The sequence below is a fragment of the Callospermophilus lateralis genome, chromosome Y (genome assembly GCF_048772815.1).
Source record: "Callospermophilus lateralis isolate mCalLat2 chromosome Y, mCalLat2.hap1, whole genome shotgun sequence".
NCBI classification, from domain to species: domain Eukaryota; kingdom Metazoa; phylum Chordata; class Mammalia; order Rodentia; family Sciuridae; genus Callospermophilus; species Callospermophilus lateralis.
Genome location: NC_135326.1, coordinates 9165351 through 9189085, shown reverse-complemented (window position 1 = coordinate 9189085; position 23735 = coordinate 9165351). Strand labels below are relative to the sequence as shown.

The 23735-nt window shown below is 60.9% G+C and overlaps 1 protein-coding gene across 2 annotated transcripts in view; it reads right to left on the bottom strand.

The window, feature by feature from the left end:
• Positions 1-23735, bottom strand: part of Pudp (pseudouridine 5'-phosphatase) — a 122362-nt gene that overhangs the window by 31004 nt on the left and 67623 nt on the right. The window contains exon 4 of one of the 2 annotated variants that reach the window (XM_077107836.1): positions 13138-14313. The exons of the other annotated variant lie outside the window; for it this stretch is intronic. Coding sequence (XP_076963951.1) covers positions 14137-14313 — 177 coding nt within the window. The 3' untranslated portion in view covers positions 13138-14136. Of the gene's footprint in view, positions 1-13137; positions 14314-23735 lie in introns of those variants that run through there. 2 annotated transcript variants of the gene reach the window in all.

Sequence of the window (23735 nt, the reverse complement as noted above, 5' to 3'; positions counted from 1 at the left end):
GAAGATGCACACTTGGGTTGCTACCAACAACAAGCCGTGGAGCTGGGGGGTGACATGGCCGATTTCCAAGGACATGATCGTGGGTGACTTTCATGTGCTTGTCTGCTCGGCCGGCATCCAGGTTCCAAAAGAAGCTGGGTTTGGAGCGTGGGCAATGTCTGTCCAAATGAGCTTCACCACAGGGTAATGAGTTCCGCTGTCCCCGGGAGTGACAAGGAGTCTCCCACTCAGCGTCTCGGCCTCGTTCTCCATCCCGTAAAGCAAGGGAATTGGAGTCCAGCGGCTCGGGAGGCTGAGGCAGGAGGATGGCGAGTTCAAAGCCAGCCTCCGCCAAAGCGAGGCCCTAAGCAACTCAGGGAGACCCTGTCTCTAAATAAAATGCAAAATAGGGCTGGGGACGGGGCTCAGGGGTCGAGGGCCCCTGAGGTCAATCCCTGGTACCAAGAGAAGGACAGGAGACGGACTAGCCTGGATCCGCGTATCTGATGTGTATTGCGTGAGTGTTTGTGTTATGGCCTATCGAGTCCGTTGGAAGCAAATCTACAGAAAAAACATTCCCTACTCATCGGCTGAGTTCAGACATCTCCTGTCTCCTGAGAAGAGAACGGGAAACAAGAAGAGAAGGCAAAACGCTAAGATCAAGACTTATTTTGGCCAACTAAGCCCAACACCATGGACTGCGTGTCAAAGAAGGAACGACACCTCTCTTATCTGCGGCCGAGCAGGGGACAGAGCCGAGTAGGCCAAGGACGGAGGGCACAGAAGCAGGCACAGAGGAGAATCGCAGGGAGCAAGGATGAGGTCGGAGCCCCCCAGGCAGAGCCCCTGTGGGAGACGTGGGCTGCAGGTCTGGCTTGATCCAGGAGAAGTGACCCAGGAAGAAGCAGGCTGCAGGTCTGGCTTGATCCAGGAGAAGAGACCCAGGAAGGAGCGACAGCTTGCAGCCCTCGGTGAGAAGGGAAGGGGATGGCGCCCACCTTGCCAGGAAGACAGAGGAACAGCCCTGGTGGGCACCTCAGGACGGAAAGGAAATAAGAAACATAATCCCGCAAAAACAAGAAGCATGATCCTCGTAGGAGACTCGCTGACTTTAAAAACCAAATCTCCCAAGAAAATGAAATGTTATTAAATAGAGGAACAAACATCTTAAACAGAAAAGGTCAAAAAAATCCATCAACGTCGAAAGCAAAATAACTGCCTCATCAAAAATTCAAGTTTTTTTTTGGAAAAGCAAATATGATTTAGAATAAACCAGGAAAAAAATACTCATGTGGTCCATTTTAGCAGATTAAAAATTTAATCAGCTCCTTAACGATGCCTTATACTTTTTAAAGATCCCTAGCCAATTAGGAAGGAGAAAGTAATTTTGTACCCTGATAGATAGTTTTAAAAATTTATTTGAAACATGATATTTAGGGGCGGAAAAGCAAAAGTATTCTTCTTTAAAATGAGGTATGAAAATGCCGTTACTGTTGCGTTTCTGTTTGAATAGGAAATACTAAAAGCCGGGGGAAATACGGTAATAATTAGGAAAAGCGGTTATCACTCACTGCTTATTCACTGTCTGGGGAAAAAAAACTCAAACAATATTCAGATACATTATTAGTTACCTAATGACTAATAGTTACTAAGATGAGTACTAACGAGAGGGATCAAGGTTGCTGGATACAACGTAAATATTCAGTCACTGATGCACCGACAGCAACCAGGACCCACATTCTGAGAAGACGTCTTTCACCTCAGCCACAAAATACAAATCATCAGTGATCCATAAAGTCAAATTGGTAAAGAAAAAAAAATGCATCGAGAAATTCTAGAAATATACTAAATATAATAGAGAAGGAAAAAGGAAATGGAGAGTCGTCAAGTATCGTTGAATAGGAAGGCAGAGGGTTTCCGGGATTCCCTAAATAACCATCAGTAAGAAAGAGAGGGATCGTCCAGAAAGGGAAAAGAATCAGGAAAACGGGAGGACGGGGATCTTACCGAAGAGGAAATACAAAATCGCCTCAGTGTCCAGCCCACTGGGAGAAATTGCATACGGCGGGTCTTGGCGGGACGTGCCGACGACTCACAGGAGCACGCCGAGTCCTGCTGCAGGACCGTCATATAGAAGCTGGGTCCTTTCTGAGGTCGCCAAGGAGCTTTCTTGGGAGAAATCCGTGCCCCCTTGGCTGAGCACCTTTACGGAGTCCAGGGCTTTGCAGAAAGTGTGCACCGTCTCTGGGGGACGTGGGACTCACGAGGGCCAGCCGGGTTGGCTGCTTCTAGCCGTCCAATAAGAAGCGGTGGCCGTCAAGAGGAGATGGCGCATGGCGGTGCCGTGGTTTAGGGTACGTGACCCCCCAAGGTCGTTGTGTCCAAAGCTTGACCTCTCTAGGGTGCCATTATGGGGAGGAGCCCAGATGGGAGGAATTCAGGTTGTTGGGGGGTGTCTTTGAAGGGGACTGATTTTCCCTTCTGCTTCCTGAATGATGAGCCGGTTGGTGTTGCCCTACTGTGTGCTCCCCACCTGCCGAGCTGCCTCCCCCACGGGGCACAGAACCACAGGGCCGGTGGATCACGGAGTGGAACCTCCGAAACCCTGAGCCGAAAGGAGCTTTATGGTTTTTATAACTAACCTCCCTCAGGCGTTGTGTTACAGCAATGGAGAGCGGACTTCACCGAGAGGCTGTGGCTGGGTCCTCTGATCCTCATTGTGCTCTCAATGAAGGTCATTCCGCTGCTGCAGCTTTTAGGGCAGGAGTTTCCCCTTATTTAGGATGGCCGTGACGCTGGCCCCGTGGAGCCCGGTGCCGTTCACGGGTGCCTGGGTCTTGCACGGCTCCGGGACCCCCGTGCTGGTGGACACCCGGGGACTGCGTACGGCCGCCCTTTTCTGTGCACCCAAGGTCACCTGGCTTTGAAGGTCGTTTTGAGACTGGCTGGCCTCACAGGTCATGACCTCTGTCCTCGGCACACATGCCCCAAGTCCGCGTCCCAAAGAGGCTGAAAGGCACCGAGGCAGGGGGGTTCAGGACTTTATTTGGAAACATCGCTGGCCTCCTGAGCCCCCCTGGCTGCGTCTCTCAGGTGTCCTCGGTGACCACACCACCAGGCCTGTGGCTCGCTGGTCACAGGGGGCGGCAGGTCATGCCGGAGCTGTCCCGGGAGGGGCTCCCGCTGCGGGAGAGGCCCGACCGACTCAGGGACCAGGACACGGAGCCCACCCGGGAGGCGGGGCAGCAGCCCACGCAGAGCTGTTGTGGGGACGTCGGGGTGGGCAGGGGTTCAGAGGTGGCCCTGGGGATAAGCTGTGTGCAGACAGACGGCCAGCGCGGGGGACGCGCTGCGAGACCTGTGGTCACGGGACCTAACGGCACCAGCCGCCGTCAGCCACCAGACGTAACGGGCTGGAGGGCCACTTGAAACCCGCAGAGACCACTGTCCGAGAAAGTCACTGGGACTGTAGGAACAAGGACAAGGACCGCAGCCTGGCTGGACTGACCCACAGGAACTAATTCTCCCCTGACCTGGAGGCTGGGGTGCGAGGTCCAGGCTGGTCAAGGCCGGCTCCTCCCTGGGTCCTCCCAAAGACCCATCTCCACCCACAGCACGTCCCAAGGTCCTGGGGTCCTGGGGTCAGGGCTGCCGCAGTGGCATTTAGGGGACACACAGTCACCTCCTAATGAGGGCGAGCCCCGCCGCAGAGAAAGGCCCCTATTTAGGAGTGGAATTCGATGCAGCATTCCAGCGGCCACCTCCTGGGGACAGCCTATTCACGGCCCGGAGTGGATCGATACCCTTCATTTAGGTTCCTAATTGGCAATTCCATCTCATTCAGTCCACCCAGGACTCGCGGGCTGCGGGGCGGGCGCGGGCCAGGGGCGGGCTTCTGGGAAGGTTCTGGAAACGACCCTCCAACAGAGATGAATCCGAGGCCTTTGAGAACCTCAGAAAGGGCCACTTTTTTTTTTCTCTTTTAACCTGAAGCTCCTCGAAGCCCATCTTAAGTGGATCCTGGGGAGATTCGTCTCGGGGGGTGTGTGTGCGTGGGTAGGCCGCCTGACCCCCGACTGTCCATCCCCGCCCTGAGGAGGCCGGAAGCGCGGAATGCGAATCGGGGACTTTGACACAGACTCACACTCATGTGCGCACGACCTGGTGTGCGCCGCACGGCGTGGTCACCTTATCATCGCTGGCCGACGAGGCTGACCACAACCTGAGAAGGTTCCTTTGGGCTCACGGCCTCAGAGCTTCAGTCGGCGACCAGCTCTGCCCTGGCCCGAGGGGCAGGCAGACATCATGGCGGAGGGGCCTGCAGGAGGAGGCCTGCCCGGCTCACGGCACCAGGGAGCAGAGAGGAAGACGGGGCGGGGGACGCTGGGCCTTCTGTGGCCGGTCCCCAGTGACCCACTGCCTCCAAAGAGGTCGCACCTCCCCTCAGTTCATCAAGTGGAATTAATCCATCAAGTGGATCAATCCAATCCACCGACGTGGGTAGAGGCCCCGTGATCCCATCGCTGCCTAAGAGTCCCACCTCTGAACGTTGCTGCACTGAGGACCAAGCCCTCAACAATCGAGGCTTGGGGACACTGCATGTCTGAACCGCGGTAGCCGTCTTCACCCCACACTGGCCACTGCTATCGTCCCTCTCTGCGAACACACGGAGTGTCCCCCAAAGCCCATGTGTGGCCCATTCAAGAAAAGTTAGAGGTAAGGACACTAGGTTGTAACAAGTGTGACCTCGTCAGTGGATTAATCCACTTGGATGGACTCCCTGGGTGTAGACTAATAGTGGATTAATCCACTTGGATGGACTCCCTGGGTGTAGACTAATAGTGGATTAATCCACTTGGATGGACTCCCTGGGTGTAGACTAATAGTGGATTAATCCACTTGGATGGACTCACTGGGTGTAGACTAATAGTGGATTAATCCACTTGGATGGACTCACTGGGTGTAGACTAATAGTGGATTAATCCACTTGGATGGACTCCCTGGGTGGTGACTGCAGCAGGTGGGGTGTGGCTGGAGGAGGGGTCCCTGGGCTGTGCCTTTGGGGTCTCTGTCCTGTCCCTGGTGACAGAGCCCTCTCTGCCCCCTGGTGCCCTGTCCTGAGCTGCTCTCCTCCTCCAGGCCCTGCCGCCATCTTGTTCTGCTCCCCTTGGGCCAGAGCCAGGGAGTCGGCCACCAGGGTCAGTCCTCTCTGGGATGCCCCGAGAGCTTTGGGATGCACCAAGGACCTCGTATTGGTATTGCCGTGACCGTTTGCTGGGTGAACAAGAAGGATCACGAGAAAAGAAGACTCACAAGGCCTCCCCAGTGGCTGGTCAGAGCTGCGTCTCTCCGAGGGCGTCCTGGAGCAAGTGGACACCAGGAACGTGACCAAGACACTCCCTGGTGGACTGTATAGACCCCACTGACCTCCCTCCTGTCGGGGCCACTTTTAGGGAGCGCTCTCTCCGTGTCCATGTCCGTGGGACCCTGGGGGGGGTGTGGATGGCCGTGCTGACCCTGGCAGACTTCCTCCCTGCCCCTCCTGGGCCCCCCAACTCCTCCTCTACCTGTTGGTCTTCTTCCCGTCTTGGAGAGGCCCCTGCAGCTTCTCCCCCACGCCCAGACCCCCACCTGAGGGGACCGTCCGCCCTGACTTCCTGGGCTGGCTCCTCTCCCTGGCAGGACGGTGTCCAGCTCCACCACGGGTCACCGCCCGGCACGACCCACCTCAGATCGGTCTGCAGGGCCGTCATAACGCAGCTCCCCAGACTGAGTGGCCGGAACCACGCGGACTTGTTCTCTCTCGGCCCCGGAGCGTGGGAGTCACCACCCATGTCCCTGTCCCCTCTCCGCACAAGGAGTCCTGCGCGGCACCCACTGGGACCGCACACTGAGTCCGACAGATCTGAATCTCACACAACAAGAATGGTCATCCCACGCCCCTCGTCCCCTAGTCAAAGGTGGACAAGAGATGACAGATACTTCAGTGAAACACCTTGTATCCGATATGAAGTCTAAATGTCAGGATCATCCATCAAAAAGCACTCCTGATGCACGACGCAGACGTATTAGTTTTTTTGGCAGCTATGACAAAAGGTCCCAGCCTGGGGGACTTCACGACACAGATCCATGGCGCCCAGTCCTGGAGGCCGAGGTGTGGGCAGGGCTGGCCTCCACCTCTAATAGGACCCCAGTCCTGCCGGGTCAGGGGCCCCCTGGGACCTCAGTGCGCCCCCATCACGTCTACAAAGACGTCATCTGCAAACAGTCGTATTCTAAGGTCCTGGGGTCAGGGCTGCAGCCGAGGGATTGGGGCAGGGACACTCCGGCACCTCACAGGCTTGTTTGAAGGTTCATTCAGATTGATTTTCAAATGAGCCCTGCTGAAGGCTGTCTCCCACCCGTCCCCCCGTCCCCCTCTCCACCTAAAACGTGTGGAACACAGTAAAGAAATGTTCCCACCATAAGAAATGCAGGAGGGGTGGGGAGAAAAATGGGCCCCGTCTTTAGGGTATCTGGGGAGTCAAACTTGGGGGCTGCCCCTCCTTGCACCATGTGGGCTCCCACAAACCGCCCGCTGTCTCTTCCCAGGTGCACTCTGTCACCAAGGGCCTAGACCCGGTGCGTCCTCCCCCACCCCACGGTGATCCGCGCCCCACAAACGTCCCTCGGCCTGTTTCTGCAGGAATCGAGTCTGTGTGATTCCCAGGGGGTCAGCCCACGGGAGCCCTTTCTGCTAATTAAACCGGCTCTGAATTTCCGGGTTCATGACCGACCGTCTGGCGCCTCTGCCTTTCTTCGCGGGTAAGACTTCCCACCGTGAGCTTATGGGATTTGGCTTCCAGGAAGACACGGAGCATGTCCCCGCCCAGTGAGGGGGAGAGGAGGCTCCTTGTGGGCATCCCGTTTGTGCGGATGGCTGGCCCTTGACTCTCTGGGATTCTCAACGCTGAACCCTTGACTCCTGGTGGGAGGGCCGCGGTCTACACTGCCTGCTGTCAGTGTGTCTGGATTCTGGTCTGAGGGGGACAATCCACGTCTGTTATCTAAGCCCCAGACTGGGGGGTTTTGCCGTGGCAGTCGGGGCAGACTCACACACGTTGAACTCTTGTTCTTTTGGTACCAGGGACTGAACTCAGGGGCACTCGACCCCTGAGCCCCGTCCCCAGCCCTATTTTGCATTTTATTTAGAGACAGGGTCTCCCTGAGTTGCTTAGGGCCTCGCTTTGGCGGAGGCTGGCTTTGAACTCGAGATCCTCCTGCCTCAGCCTCCTGAGACCCTGGGATGACAGGCATGCACCACGGCACCCGGCCTGTTTCCAACTTTTTAAAGTCAATTATTTTTTGAGACAGGGTCTTGCCAAGTCGCCCAGGCTGGCCTCAAACTCGTGATCCTCCTGCCTCAGCCTCCCAAGTAGCCCAAATCACAGATGTGCAATACCGAGCCCAGTTTGTTCCTGAGTTTTAAGTGAAATGTGTATTTCACCACCAAGCTCTGAAGTTACTATTGGTTCATGAAGAAATGGATATCTATTATCGTCACGTTAGATAAATACGTATGTTTACTTACGTCTGGATTTACTAAGATGAATATGAAACAGACTCTGTCCTCCTCGAGTGGACTTTGCTGAGTGATTCTGTGCATCACACGTGCACTCACAGCTCTGTGGCCAAGCTGTTCAGAAGGAAGCCAACGTCTAGTCTGTGTGTTTGCAGAGGCTTTCTGCTGCTCGGGACAGAGGTCCGGGGCGGAGCAGTTGCTGACATCACCAGGGGATCAATCCATTTGGTGGATTAATCCATTTGGTGGAATATCCACGGAAGCTGCGTGGACACTGGGGAGAAGGGCCGAGCTGGAGGAGCGGCCCACGGGGCACGCTGTGGAAGGGGGGCCTTCTGGCCAGCCCTTCTCCCTGCCCCCAGCTGTGGGCGCTGAAGAGCCTGGTCGTCACACCGCCCGCCATGCTGTTGAGCCTCACGGAGGCCCAGGCCACCTCGAACCGACCCTGTGAACCGGGAGCCACTGTGAACTTTTCTTCCTGGAGTCGTGCTGGTCACAGCCGTGGAAAGCCGGGGACCCACCACCGAGGTGCTGAGCCAGCACAGAACCCGGCCCAGCCCGGGGCTCTCCCCAAGCCTCACTCAGGCCAACACCAGGGGTTCATCCGGGGTCCACGGGGGGAGCTCAGGCGGAGGCGCAGGCGGGTGTGTTTGCCGAGGGTCCTGACCTGAATCCTAGGACTCACATCAGAAAGGACAGGGGGACCCCACTAGTTCCCTCAGCTTCCTGGGAACGGGCCTCACCCCGGGTCACTGCCCCAAAGGCGACCCCAGTGCCACCCCAGTGGGGACCAAGCTCAAATGCACGTGGGGGCTGCCCTTCAAACCCGAGTGCCACCCCGGGCGCTCTGCACCTGGCTGGACAAGGCCCCCGAGGCGTGCGGCCAGCTGTGTGTCCACGTGGCTCGCCTCCTCGGGCCAGCGGTGCTGCCTGGTCGGGTTCTATCTCACTAACAGGTGCAAGTCCTGAGCCCGCGGCTAATGAAGGAGGTGAAGGTTCTGTGCTCAGGTGCCCAAGACAACTGTCCCCTCCACAGACTCAGGGGAACCCCGAGGTGTCCTGAAGACCGGCTCTAGGACGCGTGAGCCCTCCATGTACAAAGTCCTCACAAGAATCCTGTGACCTGAGAACCCTCACCCACACCTCGGGACCCTCCACGGGGTGAACTAACCCAGTCCGTCCCCCTCTGCAGAAGCCAGGTCTGCGCTGCCAAGGGCGACCTTGAGGACCGACACACAGGGAGGAGGGACAGACACACAGGGAGGAGGGACAGACACCCAGGGAGAGGGGACAGACACACAGGGAGGAGGGGGGACAGACACACAGGGAGGAGGGGGGACAGACACACAGGGAGGAAGACAGACACACAGGGAGGAGGGACAGACACACAGGGAGGAGGGACAGACACCCAGGGAGGAGGGACACACAGGGAGGAGGGACACACAGGGAGGAGGGACAGACAGGGAGGAGGGACAGACAAACAGGGAGGAGGGACAGACACACAGGGAGGAGGGACAGACAGGGAGGAGGGACAGACAAACAGGGAGGAGGGACAGACAGGGAGGAGGGACAGACAAACAGGGAGGAGGGACAGACACACAGGGAGGAGGGGCAGACACACAGGGAGGAGGGACAGACACACAGGGAGGAGGGACAGACACACAGGGAGGAGGGGCAGACACACAGGGAGGGGGGACAGACACACAGGGAGGGGGGACAGACACACAGGGAGGAGGGACAGACACACAGGGAGGGGGGACACCCAGGGAGGAGGGGCAGACACACAGGGAGGAGGGGAGACACACAGGGAGGAGGGACAGACACACAGGGAGGAGGGACAGACACACAGGGAGGAGGGACACCCAGGGAGGAGGGACAGACACACAGGGAGGAGGGACAGACACACAGGGAGGAGGGGCAGACACACAGGGAGGGGGGACAGACACACAGGGAGGAGGGACAGACACACAGGGAGGGGGGACACCCAGGGAGGAGGGGCAGACACACAGGGAGGGGGGACAGACACACAGGGAGGAGGGACAGACACACAGGGAGGGGGGACACCCAGGGAGGAGGGGCAGACACACAGGGAGGAGGGGAGACACACAGGGAGGAGGGACACACAGGGAGGAGGGACAGACACACAGGGAGGAGGGACAGACACACAGGGAGGAGGAGGGACAGACACACAGGGAGGAGGGGAGACACACAGGGAGGAGGGACAGACACACAGGGAGGGGGGACACCCAGGGAGGAGGGGCAGACACACAGGGAGGAGGGACAGACACACAGGGAGGAGGGGCAGACACACAGGGAGGGGGGACAGACACACAGGGAGGAGGGACAGACACACAGGGAGGGGGGACACCCAGGGAGGAGGGGCAGACACACAGGGAGGGGGGACAGACACACAGGGAGGAGGGACAGACACACAGGGAGGGGGGACACCCAGGGAGGAGGGGCAGACACACAGGGAGGGGGGACAGACACACAGGGAGGAGGGACAGACACACAGGGAGGAGGGACACCCAGGGAGGAGGGACAGACACACAGGGAGGAGGGACAGACACACAGGGAGGAGGGGCAGACACACAGGGAGGGGGGACAGACACACAGGGAGGAGGGACAGACACACAGGGAGGGGGGACACCCAGGGAGGAGGGGCAGACACACAGGGAGGGGGGACAGACACACAGGGAGGAGGGACAGACACACAGGGAGGGGGGACACCCAGGGAGGAGGGGCAGACACACAGGGAGGAGGGGAGACACACAGGGAGGAGGGACACACAGGGAGGAGGGACAGACACACAGGGAGGAGGGACAGACACACAGGGAGGAGGAGGGACAGACACACAGGGAGGAGGGGAGACACACAGGGAGGAGGGACAGACACACAGGGAGGAGGGACAGACACACAGGGAGGAGGGACAGACACACAGGGAGGAGGGGACAGACACACAGGGAGGAGGGACACACACACAGGGAGGGAGGACAGACACACAGGGAGGAGGGACACCCAGGGAGGAGGGGCAGACACACAGGGAGGAGGGGAGACACACAGGGAGGAGGGACAGACACACAGGGAGGAGGGACAGACACACAGGGAGGAAGACAGACACACAGGGAGGAGGGACAGACACACAGGGAGGAGGGACAGACACACAGGGAGGGGGGACACCCAGGGAGGAGGGGCAGACACACAGGGAGGAGGGGAGACACACAGGGAGGAGGGACAGACACACAGGGAGGAGGGACAGACACACAGGGAGGAGGGACAGACACACAGGGAGGAGGGGACAGACACACAGGGAGGAGGGACACACACACAGGGAGGAGGGACAGACACACAGGGAGGAGGGACAGACACACAGGGAGGAGGGACAGACACACAAGGAGGGGGGACAGACACACAGGGAGGAGGGGCAGACACACAGGGAGGAGGGGAGACACACAGGGAGGAGGGACAGACACACAGGGAGGGGGGACAGACACACAGGGAGGAGGGACAGACACACAGGGAGGGGGGACAGACACACAAGGAGGGGGGACAGACACACAGGGAGGGGGGACAGAGACACAGGGAGGGGGGCTCATCCTGTCAGGGTTGGGGGTCCCACCCCACCTCACGTGGCCTGTTTGGCCTGTGGTGGGGCAGCACCCAAGGGTGGGAAGCTGAGGCCCAGCAAGGTGCTCACCTCCTGGCAGCCTGGGAGGCAGAGAGAGGGGGAGGGGAGGAGGAGGAGGGAGGGGGAGGAGGAGGGCGGGGGAGGAGGAGGAAGGGGAGGGGAGGAGGAAGGGGGAGGGGTGGAGGGAGGATGAGGGGAAGGGGAGGGGGAGGGGAGGAGGAAGGGGGAAGGGGAGGGGTGGAGAAAGGGGAGGGGGAGGGGAGGGGAAGGGGGAGGAGAGGAGGGGAGGGGAGGGGAAGGGGGAGGACTGTGCAGTGGTCCCTTTGGGGACACATTACCAAGGACAGCTTCCTCCCACAGGAAGCCTCTTGCAGTTGGACTCCTGCCCACAGGGCAGCTCTGGGGACCACCCTTTGTCACAGAGGCCTGTGTGGGACGTCCGAGAGCCCCCTAGGGCCTCCTCATCCACGGGAGGTGGGTGCAGAAGCCTGCAGCCCTGGCGGACTGAGCCCTGGTGGAGCCTGCTGGCCCTGCCCGTGGGTGAACCAGATGCGGCGTGACCTGCGGATCCCAGCAAGGCCTCCATCTGGGCACCTTGGTAGGAGGTCGACCGTAAGGAGGGACAGCAGTAAGGCACTTAAGGGTGGTGCACTGTCTTCTGGAGGGCTGCAGGGAGAAGCACGGGGCTTTGGGGGCGCCCCGTGAGCCGCTCGTGCAGTGTGGACCACTTTCACGGGGGGAGCTCATCGAAGGTGTCACAACGAGCACCTTTGCTCTCGGGTTTTGGGTTTTGAAAGGCGCAGAGCGAGCCACACGTAGCTTCCCATGTGAGGCCAACTCCCCACACTCCAAGAGACGGGATCCACGGAAGCTCAACGTGGACCGTGGCCCGGAGGTCGGCTGGCCACACCATGCCTGGCCCTAGGACGCGCTCCTCTGCTGTGGAGAGGGACCTTCCCGCTCCGTCCTTCCAGAAGAATCCCTCCACCCGTGCGGGACGCTGTTGCGTGCGAGAAGCCTGTGACCAGGGCCATCAGCAGTTCTGAGCGGGTTGGGCGTGCTCTGTGAGGGGGATGGAGGGGCTGATGATGCCACCTCCCGGGCACTGCCACCGAGTCACCGAGGGACTCATGGGGCTCGAGCAAACGTGAGCTGCTGGTCAGCACAGGCCCGGGCACCTGTCACCTCTCACCTCTCTGCGGCCCCAGGAGCACACTGTGCAATGGAGCCCACAAGGTGATGGTTAAGCTCTTGAAGCCTTCGCGGCAGGAGCCCCCCTGCAGAGCGTCCATCTCCCACCCCCGGGAACTCGGAGTCCCGGGAGTAACACACTGAGGTCCAGCCAGGAGGGAAGAGTGGGGTGCTGGCCACATCGAGGGCCAGGGCTCCCCTCTACAAAAGCACCACACTCTGCCCCGGCCGTGGTGGTCAGAGGGAACTGACCCGAGGGAAACAGCCAGGTGACCTGCTTCATCTAAACAGACGTCACCCCGAGTGGCCGCTGACCCAGACCTGGACACCTAGAGAAACCCACATGTAGACAGAACTCAGCGAGGTTCTAGAACCTTCAACGTGTATGCAAGTGCGTGGTGTGCGATGAGAACGTGCCGACTGTGAGCCATAGACACGCATCCCACTAAGCGCTAAGGTGTTTTCCACCTGGGCTAATGTGCCTGTCATTTGGTTAACAGTCGTGGAGTGAGGACTTGGGTTGAGACCTTGGTCCTTCCCGGGGATGACGCCCAATGATCAGAAAGCATCCCCCAGGGCACATGCGTCCACGGTGGCAGTGACATGGAGAGCCTGTGTGCCGTGTCGGGGGGCACGTGGCGCACTTCCCACATCCGAGCCCTTGGCCAGCTGAGCCCACTGTGGCTAAAGGACAGAAGGCGGAGGACTCCGTCACAGTCCTGTGCTGGGTTCTGGAGGGCACAGGTAAGGGGTGAAATCACAACTCCCGAGCACCACGTGGACGGGCACAAGGACTTTATTACACCCCGTCAGCCTGCGAGGACACCGGAAGACACTGCCGTGGCTCAGGAGGCTTCTGGGGGCAGGTATAACCCTGAGAGCCAGCCGGCTGCCAGAGAGGGGCCGTCCCCCCAAACACCCGCCCCTCTGCCTTCTCCCCACCAGGCGCGGAGGTGACGGTCAGCTCAACAGTGGACCACAGAGCCGCCCAGCAGACAGACAGGCAGGTCAAACCGTCTCTGACAGGTGACAGCCCTCGCCAGGCGGAGCGAGCCCCCCAGAGTGGGGAGGCCGAGGGGCCCCAAGTGTCCCCCTGTGCTCAGGCCTCCCGGGTCCTACCCTGACCTCCCGATTCCACCTCAGCACTGGAAGGACAGCGTCCCCGAGGGACAGGAGTGGGCTTGTGAGGTGGAAAGCTCAACATGGAGATGGGCGCTGTGGACACGTCCAGGCCAGAGGGACCCTGTTGGGGCGGCTCCTGGGAGTCGGGGTGGGGGGCCTCCTGGAGTCGGGGTGCGGCTGTGCAGGGGTATTGTGAGGGGAGGGGGGCTCCTCAGGCTGAGCAGGGGGAGTGGGTGTGTGCCCAGGGGTGTGAAGCAGCGCAGCAGAGGGAGTGTGGACACGCCTGCGCGCAGACACACAGGAACGCATACGCGCATGGACACGGGGCTGACACGGTGTAGCTGCCAATGTTGAGAGAACTAGAATAAGGGAATGGCCACGTGTGGTCTCTGCCTGGAGAGCAGGGAGCGCGCACGCAGACCCCCCCCCCCCCACACACACACACACACGACACACGTGGGCCGCCGACATGTGCTGTACGCTGGACCTTGCTCTGCACGGCCTCTGTCCTCCCTCAAGTGTCCAATGGACGGCCATCAACCCTGGAGCAAACTGGGCCGCGCCAGCTCAGGGCACAGGCCCCTCCCCTCAGCAGGTGGACCTTGGACGTGGGCGGGGCCCAGGAGGCCCATGGCGGCGTGGAGCGCGGTGGCCCTCAGTCGTAGGCGGGCAAGCCGAAGAGCTCGGGCTGCAGGTCCTGCAGGGAGCGCAGCACCAGGGTGGCCTTGCTCGTCAGGTCGCGGCTCAGGCGCTCATCGGGGACCATCACCACCTGCATCCCGGCCGCCAGGGCCGCCTCCACCCCGTTGGGAGCGTCTTCGAAGACCAGGCACTGTGGGGACAAGAGAGCGAGATGCCGCGCACGCCCACACCAGGGGGCTGAGCGCGGTCTCGGCACTGGCTCTGCCATGTGCGCACGGGGACAACGGTGCTGCGTGACTTCTGGGTTAGAGGGTCGCGGAGCGGCTGCGGTGGACCCCCACAGGGACAGCGGTGGGGAGAGATGTCCATCGCCACAGAGCATCGTGGACACGCAGAGAAGCCTTGCCCAGCTCATTGCCTTCAGCCTCACCCGCGTCCTAAGGATCTGTTCGGCCAACACCTGGACACGCGGGGAGCGGGGCAGGGGCACACGGGGTGCAGGGGAGGGGCACACGGGGTGCGGGGCAGGGGCACAGGGGGTGCAGGGGAGGGGCACACGGGGTGCAGGGGAGGGGCACACGGGGTGCGGGGCAGGGGCACACGGGGTGCAGGGGACGGACACGGAAAGCAAGACCACGTCCTGCCCTGTAAGCGTGACACTGCATCACAGCTGCACGGCTCTCACGGACTGTGGTGGGAAAGGACAGGGAAGGGGTGCTATAGTGCAAACCTGCGTCCCTGGGCGCCCAGCTCACATGACACATAAACCTCAGGAACACGAAGGTGTGGCGCATCCTGGAGTATGGTGACAATCACCGTGCCATGGGGGATGGTGACAAGAGGGCACACTGCCTCCTGGCCCTCCTCACCTGGTGGCCTGTGCTGGCACTGGGTGTCCACATGTCGGTGCCCAGGTGGGCCCAGCCCCTCTCCGCAGTGCCCCCCCACAACATCCCACCTCTGCAGCCCCCACAGAAGCGCCCCCCCACCCCCCCACCCCTGCAGCGCCCCCCCACAACACCCCCATCCCTGCAGCCCCCACTGCAGCGCCCCCCCACACCCCCACCCCTGCAGCACCCCCACACCCCTGGAGCCCCCCCAGACTCCTCTACAGCACCCCCATATCCCTGCAGCTGCCCCCCATCCCCCTGCAGCACCCAGCCTGTGCCCCCCGGGGTGGGGTGGTCAGGAGAGCAGGCTGCAGACCCCCAGCAGGCCACCTCAGGAGAAGATGGTGCCCGCTGCCCTCCAGCCGGCTGCCACAGCCCCTGGCTGCAGGGGAGACGCCCCACGGCCGGGTGCTCAGGCGCTCTCACGCGTCTCCCCTTTCCTCAGAGCCGGCCCCTGGGGCTGCGGAGGTTGGTCCCTCTTGCTGCTCCCTCCTCTGAGCCCCGGGTGAGCTGGGACATGGACTCCCTGCCCGCCCCTCCCTTCCCAGCCCAGGAGCCCACTCACTGCCCACAGGAATGGGGAGACCCTCCCTAAGAGCACTGAGGTCCCCGGGGGGTGCAGTCTGGGCGGGGATGGGGGTGGGGGAGTGGGGAGACGTTTGCTGCCCACACCTGGAAGGTCCGGGGAGGGCCAGGAAATGAGTCACCAGGACCACCCAGGTGTGCTGTCCTGGTTCACTGACTGCCTGCGCCTGTTCCTGCCCCAGGTGGCGTATTCTGATGCACTCACCCAGAGCACGCAGGCAGGGACGTGTCCCATGACGGGCGGGACAGACGCCGTGTCCTCGGGGGACCTGGGAGGGTGTGCAGTGGCCCACAGGACGAGGGGTGGGGCGCTTGGCTCGGGTCACAGGGCAGCCCTCCCGTAGCCTGCGTGTGGCTGCTCTCTGGAGCTTGGCGGGGGACCTGCTGCAAACTGGCGGCTCTGCCCTAGACGCTGGCCGAGGGAGGCAGGCTGTGGTGGCCACCGGGCAGCAGGTCCACCCGCATGCAGCCCGGTCTGGAGCGAGGGGACCTAGACTGCGGGCCCTTCCCAGCTCAGAGCTCCCTGCAGGTGGACTCCCCCAGAGACTTCTCCTCCTCCTCGTGGCTGTCACCTGACAGCGGTTTCCTGCGCTCATCACTTGTCCCTCCAGATTCTAGAATAATCTAAACAAGGCACTGGCAGCTGAGATACCCACGCGGCATCGCCAACCTGAAAATCCACGATGCTCCGAGATCTCAGTCCTGGCGCTCCCACAGCTACCAGAGGGAAACCACCCACGGAAGTCACTGGGGCCTGGCACAGAACGGCCCGAGGTCACGCGGACAAGGGGCATGAGTGAGTCCCCTGAGTCCTGTTTAGACGGAGCCTCACCCCAAGGCACCCATCAGGGGTAGGCATATATCCCCAAATTAGAAAGTAGAGCCACTTGTGTCCCCGGCATGGCAGATAAGGGCTGTCCACCCGTGTCCTGCGGGACTGCCAGAGAGGTGGAGAAGGGGAAGGAGCCCTGGGACACAGGGTGCAGCCGCGGCAGGCACGTCTGAACCAGAACAGGAAGGTGACAGGAGAGCCCACAGGACAAAGCGCCACTGAAACACGCCCCTGCGCAGTGAGTCCCCAAGGGCCCAGGGAGTCCGCGAGGGAGTCCGCGAGAACCGGGAGGGCAGGCCAGCTGGAGGGCACCCTCCCAGTCTGGCCAGGGGCAGCGGCCCCCTCTCCAGGGCCGGTGTTTGTGATGCAGAGAGAGGACTGGGTCACGTCCCAGAGCAGGCACCCACCGCAGCGGGGCCCCCAGCCCTGCTCTCCCCGCACTCGGAGGCCCGCAGCTCTCCAAGGCTCTTCCCGACACGGGCTGGCCTCTGGGCTGGCCTCCGGCACTTCCTGTCGCCCACAAGAGCTCCTTCTGAGGGCGGAGATGCCCAGACAGAGGCGGAGGTGGACACAGAGGGACGGTCCACTGCAGGTGGCCGAGCACGGAACAGTGGCCCAAGGAATCAGAACAGGCGGGGGCAGCAGGGCCAGTTCCCAGGAAGACGCTGGGCCTCTGGGACCAGGCTTGGTTCCCCCAGATTTGCACAGACGGCCACGCAGGGAGGACACGGGCAGCAGACACTCAGCCGGCTGAGGCGCTCCTGCTGGGGGGCCCACGTGGTCAGCAGCATGCAGCCCACCGCAGGAAGGAGTCAGGGGAGGCCACGGCATCTGAAGCCTCGGGTTCCTTTTCCTCCTCAGAAGCGTCAGAGGGTAAAGCAGAACCCTGCTGCTGCCGGGTGCTGTCCACACGGGCCCCAGGATCAGCGGCCGTCCACGGTGCCTGAGCACTACCGAGAGGGGCGCTTCCAGCCGGGACCCCTCTGGGAGAAGAGCAGCGGGACCTGAACACAGGGAGTGTCCGCCTGTCCGGCACGGCCTGCCACCTCCTGCCACCGAAGCACAAATGCCCGGGTTACGCAGAAGGACTGTGCCCTGTCCCAGGACTTAAGGGTCACAAAGGAAAACACACCAGGAGCCAAACCCAGCAGCCACTGGAGACGAAGCTCGCCCGACAGACGGTGCTCACACAAACGAAGGCGAGCGGAGCACACCCTGTGCCCAGACCCAGGCCCACCCAGGCCTGGGGACCAGCGGGACCCTGGTGAACCTGGCACGGGCCACCCACAGGGACCAGCCTGTTCCTCCTGCGCTCGACCCTGACCTTAGATGCGCTCCTTCCGTGAACTGGACACCTGTCCCTCTGGCACCTGGGGGAAGAAACTGCTCCCTGTAAGCACAGGTACTGCGGCCACTCCCAGCAGGGGACGGACCTGGGGGACGAGATGGCGTTCCTCTCCAGGGACCTGGGGGACGTCTCCGTGGAGGTGGCCTGGGCAGGGGAGGCGGGAGCACCTGCCACCTTCCTGGGCCCTACAGGCCCGCACACCGGTGAGCCGGAGGACAGGTGCTGGGTGCAGGGGTGGGGCTGGGCCACCGGCTCCCTGGAGACCCTCTTCCCCAGGAAGCCGCCCTCTTGGCTCCGCACCGCCCCTTGGAGAGGCACCCGGATGTGCGTGGGCCTGTGGGCTGCACCTGGCTCTGCTGGGCCAGGGACTGGTTTGGGCAGCCCCCACTGGACATCCTTGGACACGGCTGCACCACCCAAGGACAGCTTCCTCTGCAGCTGTGCTGTCACAAGGCGGGCGGGGCCTGGCGTCCACTGCACCTTCTCAGAGCCAGGCCACCAGGCGTCTGTGAAGGCCTGCCACGCACTGAGGTGGCGGAGGCACAGGCTGACAGGCTGCAGGGGGGCAGCAGCCAAGGCCGCCCTCTCCTCTGCTTGGGGAGGGAGCGGAGCCCAGGCGAGATCAAAGGTGAGCGCTGGGTCACAGGCACCCAGAGGGGAGGACTCTGAAGAGCATCCAGGTCCCCAGGAGCCACGTTCTCTGCCCACCCTGCTCACGGGGAGACCTACCGGTCCCCAGCTGCAGGAGAGGCGCAGAGCTTAATGAAACTGTGGCTGGAGGGACTTGATTTAGGAGGAGGGCATCTCCCAGTGGAAGGGCGGGCGGCAGGGATCGCCGGGAGCTCCCAGCTGCCTTCTCCGGAGATGCCTGAGGTCTGGGGGCCTCTGGGTCACGCTCCCTCCCGGGTCTGCTCCTCGTTCCTCGGGACTGAAGAGGCTCTTGTGCCTTCGTTTTATAGAGCGATACACACCCAGACCCCAGCTGGGTGCCGTACACGCTGTCATCCCAGCACCCGGGACGGGAGGCAGGGGCAAGAGGATCACAAGTTCAAGGCCAGCCTCAGGGACTCAGCACGATCTTGTCTCAAAAAAAAAAAAAAAAAAAAAGGACTGGGACGTAGGTCAGTGGTAGAGCCCCCTGGGTTCCATGTTCAGGACCCCCCCCCAAAAAAAGTCATATAAGAAAAAAGTGATATAAGAAGTTATGTTTCACAACTAGGAAGCGCTCTGAGGCATCTCATCCAGGTGGCTGCCGTAACAGACCCCACGGCTGGGCGCATAGGCAGATTCAGGGGCTGCTGAGGGCTGCTTCCTGGTTTTCTGGAAGAACTGGCTTCTTTGAGAGTGGAGCACACAGGGATCCAGACACAGCACACTCGGAGCACGCTGTGTTCAGGAGCGGAGTAAGTCCAACCTGGAGCCTGGCGACGGACAAGCACCCATCCCCGCCAGCCGCTGTTTCCACGACAGAGATCGGCTGCTGTTGTGGTAAACTTCATCAGGGGGTTCAGATTACGCAGGTTGGGGAGGGCGCAGGACCTGCTCCTCGTACCCTGGCCTCCGCACTGAGCCTGGCCGCCAACAGCAGAGCGCTAACCAGCTGCAAGTGAGCAGCCGGCCTCTGAGCTGGTGAGGAACTGGGGTCGTGGTGAGTGGTAGGGCGCTTGCCTGGCCCGTGGGAGGCCCTGGGTCCAGTCCTTGCACCACATGTAAATAAATAAGAGACCCGCCACAACTAAAAATATCAAAAATAAAGAAGGCCCGGTCTCGTGCCGAGCCAGGCTGTGTCCAGAGCTGTCGGCCATTTGGGCCAGCTGCTGAGGTTCTGGGACAGCAGTGCCCACAGGACGTGCCGCCCGGGAAGACGATGATGTGGAGGATGATAGTGGCCCCCGTGCTCCTGGGGACCCACAATCCCAGCCTGCTGTGGGGACAGCCACGTGGGCACACAGGGGACCCCGAGTCCATCCCCAGGATCTGGGAGGTGCACCTGCAGGAGGCGGTGGGGGAGGCCAGGTCATGGGATACGGGACAGTCATCGCATGGACATGGAGCCTGGTAAGCCGAGGCAGAGGCAGGAACCCCAGGCAGGGGAGCCTCGCGGAGTGCAGAGTGCTCACGGCTGCCCGTGGCGTGGAGGCCCTGCTGCGACGGACACCCTGGCGGCCTGTCTGGAGGGAGACGGGAGAGAGGCCGAGGCTGCGTGGGGTGTTTCACGTGGGGAGAGCGAGGAGCCTCAGGCCTTGGTGGAGTTGCTTTCTGTACCCGGGACGTGGAGCAGGAGAAGAGGGAAGCCAGGTGGTGGGAAGCCAGGTGGTGGGAGGCCAGCGCCTGGCCAGCTTGCTCCCCCTCAGAGCTGCACAGGGGGACACCTGCTTCTGTGACTGGCTGTACCCCAAGGCTGTGCCCCTGAGAGACGCCCAGAAGGTCCCGTGATGGCACTGGACGGTCCAGGAATCATTCTGGAACATTCTTTCCATGCAGGGCTGTTTGCAGAATGCACAGAGATCCTGGGGGAGTCCCGGGCTCCCTGGCCTCCAGAACCCCCTGGGCTACCCCATTTCTGATCCCTTAAGTTATAGGAATGTAGCCCAAGCTACAGTGTCCGGTTGGGCCACAGAAAACGGCCGTCTTCTGACAGAGGAAGATCTCCCTCAGCTCGGCTCAGAACATCCAGGGGAAAGAGCAGGGGCCTTCAGGTTTATTAGGCTAGAAACGGACTCGCTCAGGGGCAATGTAGGCTCGGGTGTCACACACAGCCACGTCTTCCTCCTCCTCTTTCAACAGCGCAGGGTTGTCCTGCTCCTAGGAACTCTGAGGAAGAGACCAGCGAGTGACGGCACCCTCCCCGGCTCAGAAGACCTCAGAGGTGAGGCCCGCGGTCCCTCTGCGAACACATCTCTGCGGGGACCAGCCATGCCCGGTCCTGCACCAGGGCGAGCGGGGCACCAGCTCAGGTCGGAGGGCGCTGGGAGCCGCCTGCCCACCAGCGTGGTGCACCAAGCTGCACAGCGGGGTGGCCAGCTGCGCCTGCCTCAGAGCTGAACAGCAAGGACAGCTGTGCGGAAGGACACCCCGAGGTCAGAGGGAGCAGCTCCCAGCCTCCTGTGTCCAGGCGGCAGCGAGCAGCGGTCTCCAGGAGGGGAGGAGGGCCCGCCCCCTGAGGATCTGGGCCTTGTGCCAACCCTAGGAAGCCCGCCCCTCTGCCGCTGTCCTCCTACTGTGTGTCCCCTGCCCGCCCTCCCGGAATGGGGGTCCCAGACACATGCCCGGGTCCTTGCGGTCAGCTCTTGGCCCCCGGCCATGCTCCTGCCCACAGTGGCTTTCACGCCGTGGTGATCAGCATGCAGGCAGGCCGGGTGCACAGCCTGGTGGGTCACCTGGCCACGGGGCGGCACTGGGTGTGGGGGTGAGGGACAAGCACGCACCGTTTCAGGACCCTCACCTGGGGGGCTGGGCGGGCCTTTAGGGCCATCACCTGGGCTCCTGGGAGAGCGCTGCGGCCCTTAGCAACGCCAGCTCCCCTCCAGGTGGTCTTGCCTTCTCCTCTGGCAGGTCCCTCCTGCACGTGGGCCTGGATCCGCACTGAGCGTCCTGTCGTGGTGGTGCCACTCTGGGGCAGGCAGGAGGTCACTCCGCACAGCCCTGGCCTGGGCTGGCCGACACCCTGCTCTGGGCATGGTCCCAGTGCTCGCATTCTAACTGTGGTGACAAACCTCTCCTCCTGGCTGTGCCGATGCCTGTGCCCTCACCAGGAAGCCACCCAGTCCAGGTGCCCAGGTGACAGCTTCTAGAGGCTGTGGGACATGAACACTGCAGGGACCTGCTCATGCAGGGACATGGGGCTGCCACCCAGACAACACGGGGCCTGTGGCGGCTGCAGGCAGCAGACCTCCTGGACCTCCTCCCCCACCAGCATTTCAGACAAGCACCACGGTAAGAGTTAGGCATCTGGCAGAACTTCCTTCAAGGTCACCGAGTGGCCGCCAGCCACCCGGAGAAACGGAACCAAGAGGGCCTGTTGCCAGAACCAACTGAGTTTCCCAGTGAAACTTAGAATTTTAGAAAACGGGCCTCTCCCGCCACGAGGCTCATCTCTCGCCAGGATCTGGGCTTTTCTGGGAGACGGTGACCCACAGATGTGAGTGTGTGACGTCGTCACAATGAAACGCGTGAACATGACCTGATTTGTTAGTTAACCAGGATCTCCAAAATGAGGCCATGAAGCCCTGCAGGGAGACACGGTGGAGACGGACAGACAGATCTCAGTACCAAAGGGAAGGGTCAGGTCACGGAGGCGGCTTCCCCTTCTACGTTGCAGCACCTGGGAAGCCACGGCTTGTTGGATCTTAATGAAACATCAGAGAAATCGCTCAAATCATCTGAAAAGATGATCAAGATCTCTTTTCCAACTGACAATCTGCACAAGGCAGACCTTCAACATGAACTCCAGCCAACACAAGGTGCCAATAGACGGCACACAGAAACAAGATGAGAAAGGGGCCTCCATTAGGAAAGCACTAAAAATATTTAAGATATGTAAAAATTTGAAAAAAAAAAGCTATTTTCAAATATGGTGCTTATACTACCATGTAATCAGTTTATTACACTTCTTTTAAAATGACTTTTAACTCAGTAAATAAGAAGCAGCATAATCCACATCAGCCAAGTCTTATGGACCCTAAATAGTGTTTAGGAGTACAAGGAAATCCTAAGAACGCCTGAAAACGGCTGTTCTCCTAAACGGACTGGAAATGAGGTGCGCTGACCCCCTTGAATGAAAATCCTAGCTCAGCAGCAACCTTACAGTTTTTATGTTAAATCATCATACGGTGCTTTTGAAATCACTGTTATTACCGGAAGACCGACTTCCTGCCGGGCGTGGTGGTGCACACTGCAGCATCAGCTACCTGAGGCCGAGGCAGGGGGAGCACAACTCCAGGCCAGCCTGGGCAATTCAGGGAGGCCCCGTTTTTAAAATGAAATTTAAACAGGGCGGGGAGTGTAGCTCAGCGGTGGAGTGCAGGCCTAGCATTCGCGAATCCCTGGGCTGGATCCCAGCATGCTCAAAAAAGACAGCCTTCCTGTACAGTCCTGCGCACACGTGAGTACACACAGAAGCACCTACACACTCAGGTGTGCTCACAGCGTGGGACACTGACGCTCTCTGCAGTTCTGGGCACTTCTCAGAGATGACCCAACAGCCTCACGGCCGACTTTAAACTCTTCCTTACAGGACAGGTCCAGTGTGCTAGTACAGAGATGGCCACATGGATGGCCATGACCCTGAGACTGGCTTCACCACCCAGGACAAGCAGAGGAGCAGGAACGCGGCCAGTTCCCGCAGGCCCAGCCATCCTGTGGCAGAGGTGCAGACAGTGTCCTGCTGGCGGAAACTACCATTACCCCCCGACCCCCCGCCAACGGCCTGGAAGAATAAGTGGACAGAGCACAGGAGGGCCTTGTGCACACTGCGCACGGCTACCTGCCCGGTAGCCAGCGCTCTCCATCTCGGGTCTTCTCTTTCCTCTTCTGCCTCGGGGCTGTTGGGCTGGACAGGAGACCCACAGGTGTCCGTCATGAGCTGTGACTGCTGCAGAGCTCAGCCTGGTGCGTTTCTGTGCCATACAGAGCAGGCCACCTCACCCTGCGCCTGACATAAAAGCGTGATCTAGCACCACATGTCTGTACCTGGTTTTTATCTAGGTTCCCAATCTGTCCTCTCTGCCATTTCCATCAACCACCTCTCACCCTGCATCTCACCTCTGCATTATCATCTCCCTTTCTCACCCACCACCTCTCACCCCCCATCTCCCCTCTGCATTATCATCTCCCTTTCACACCCACCACCTCAACCCCCATCTCACCTCTGCATTATCATCTCCCTTTCTCACCCACCACCTCTCACCCTGCATCTCCCCTCTGCATTATCATCTCCCTTTCTCACCCACCACCTC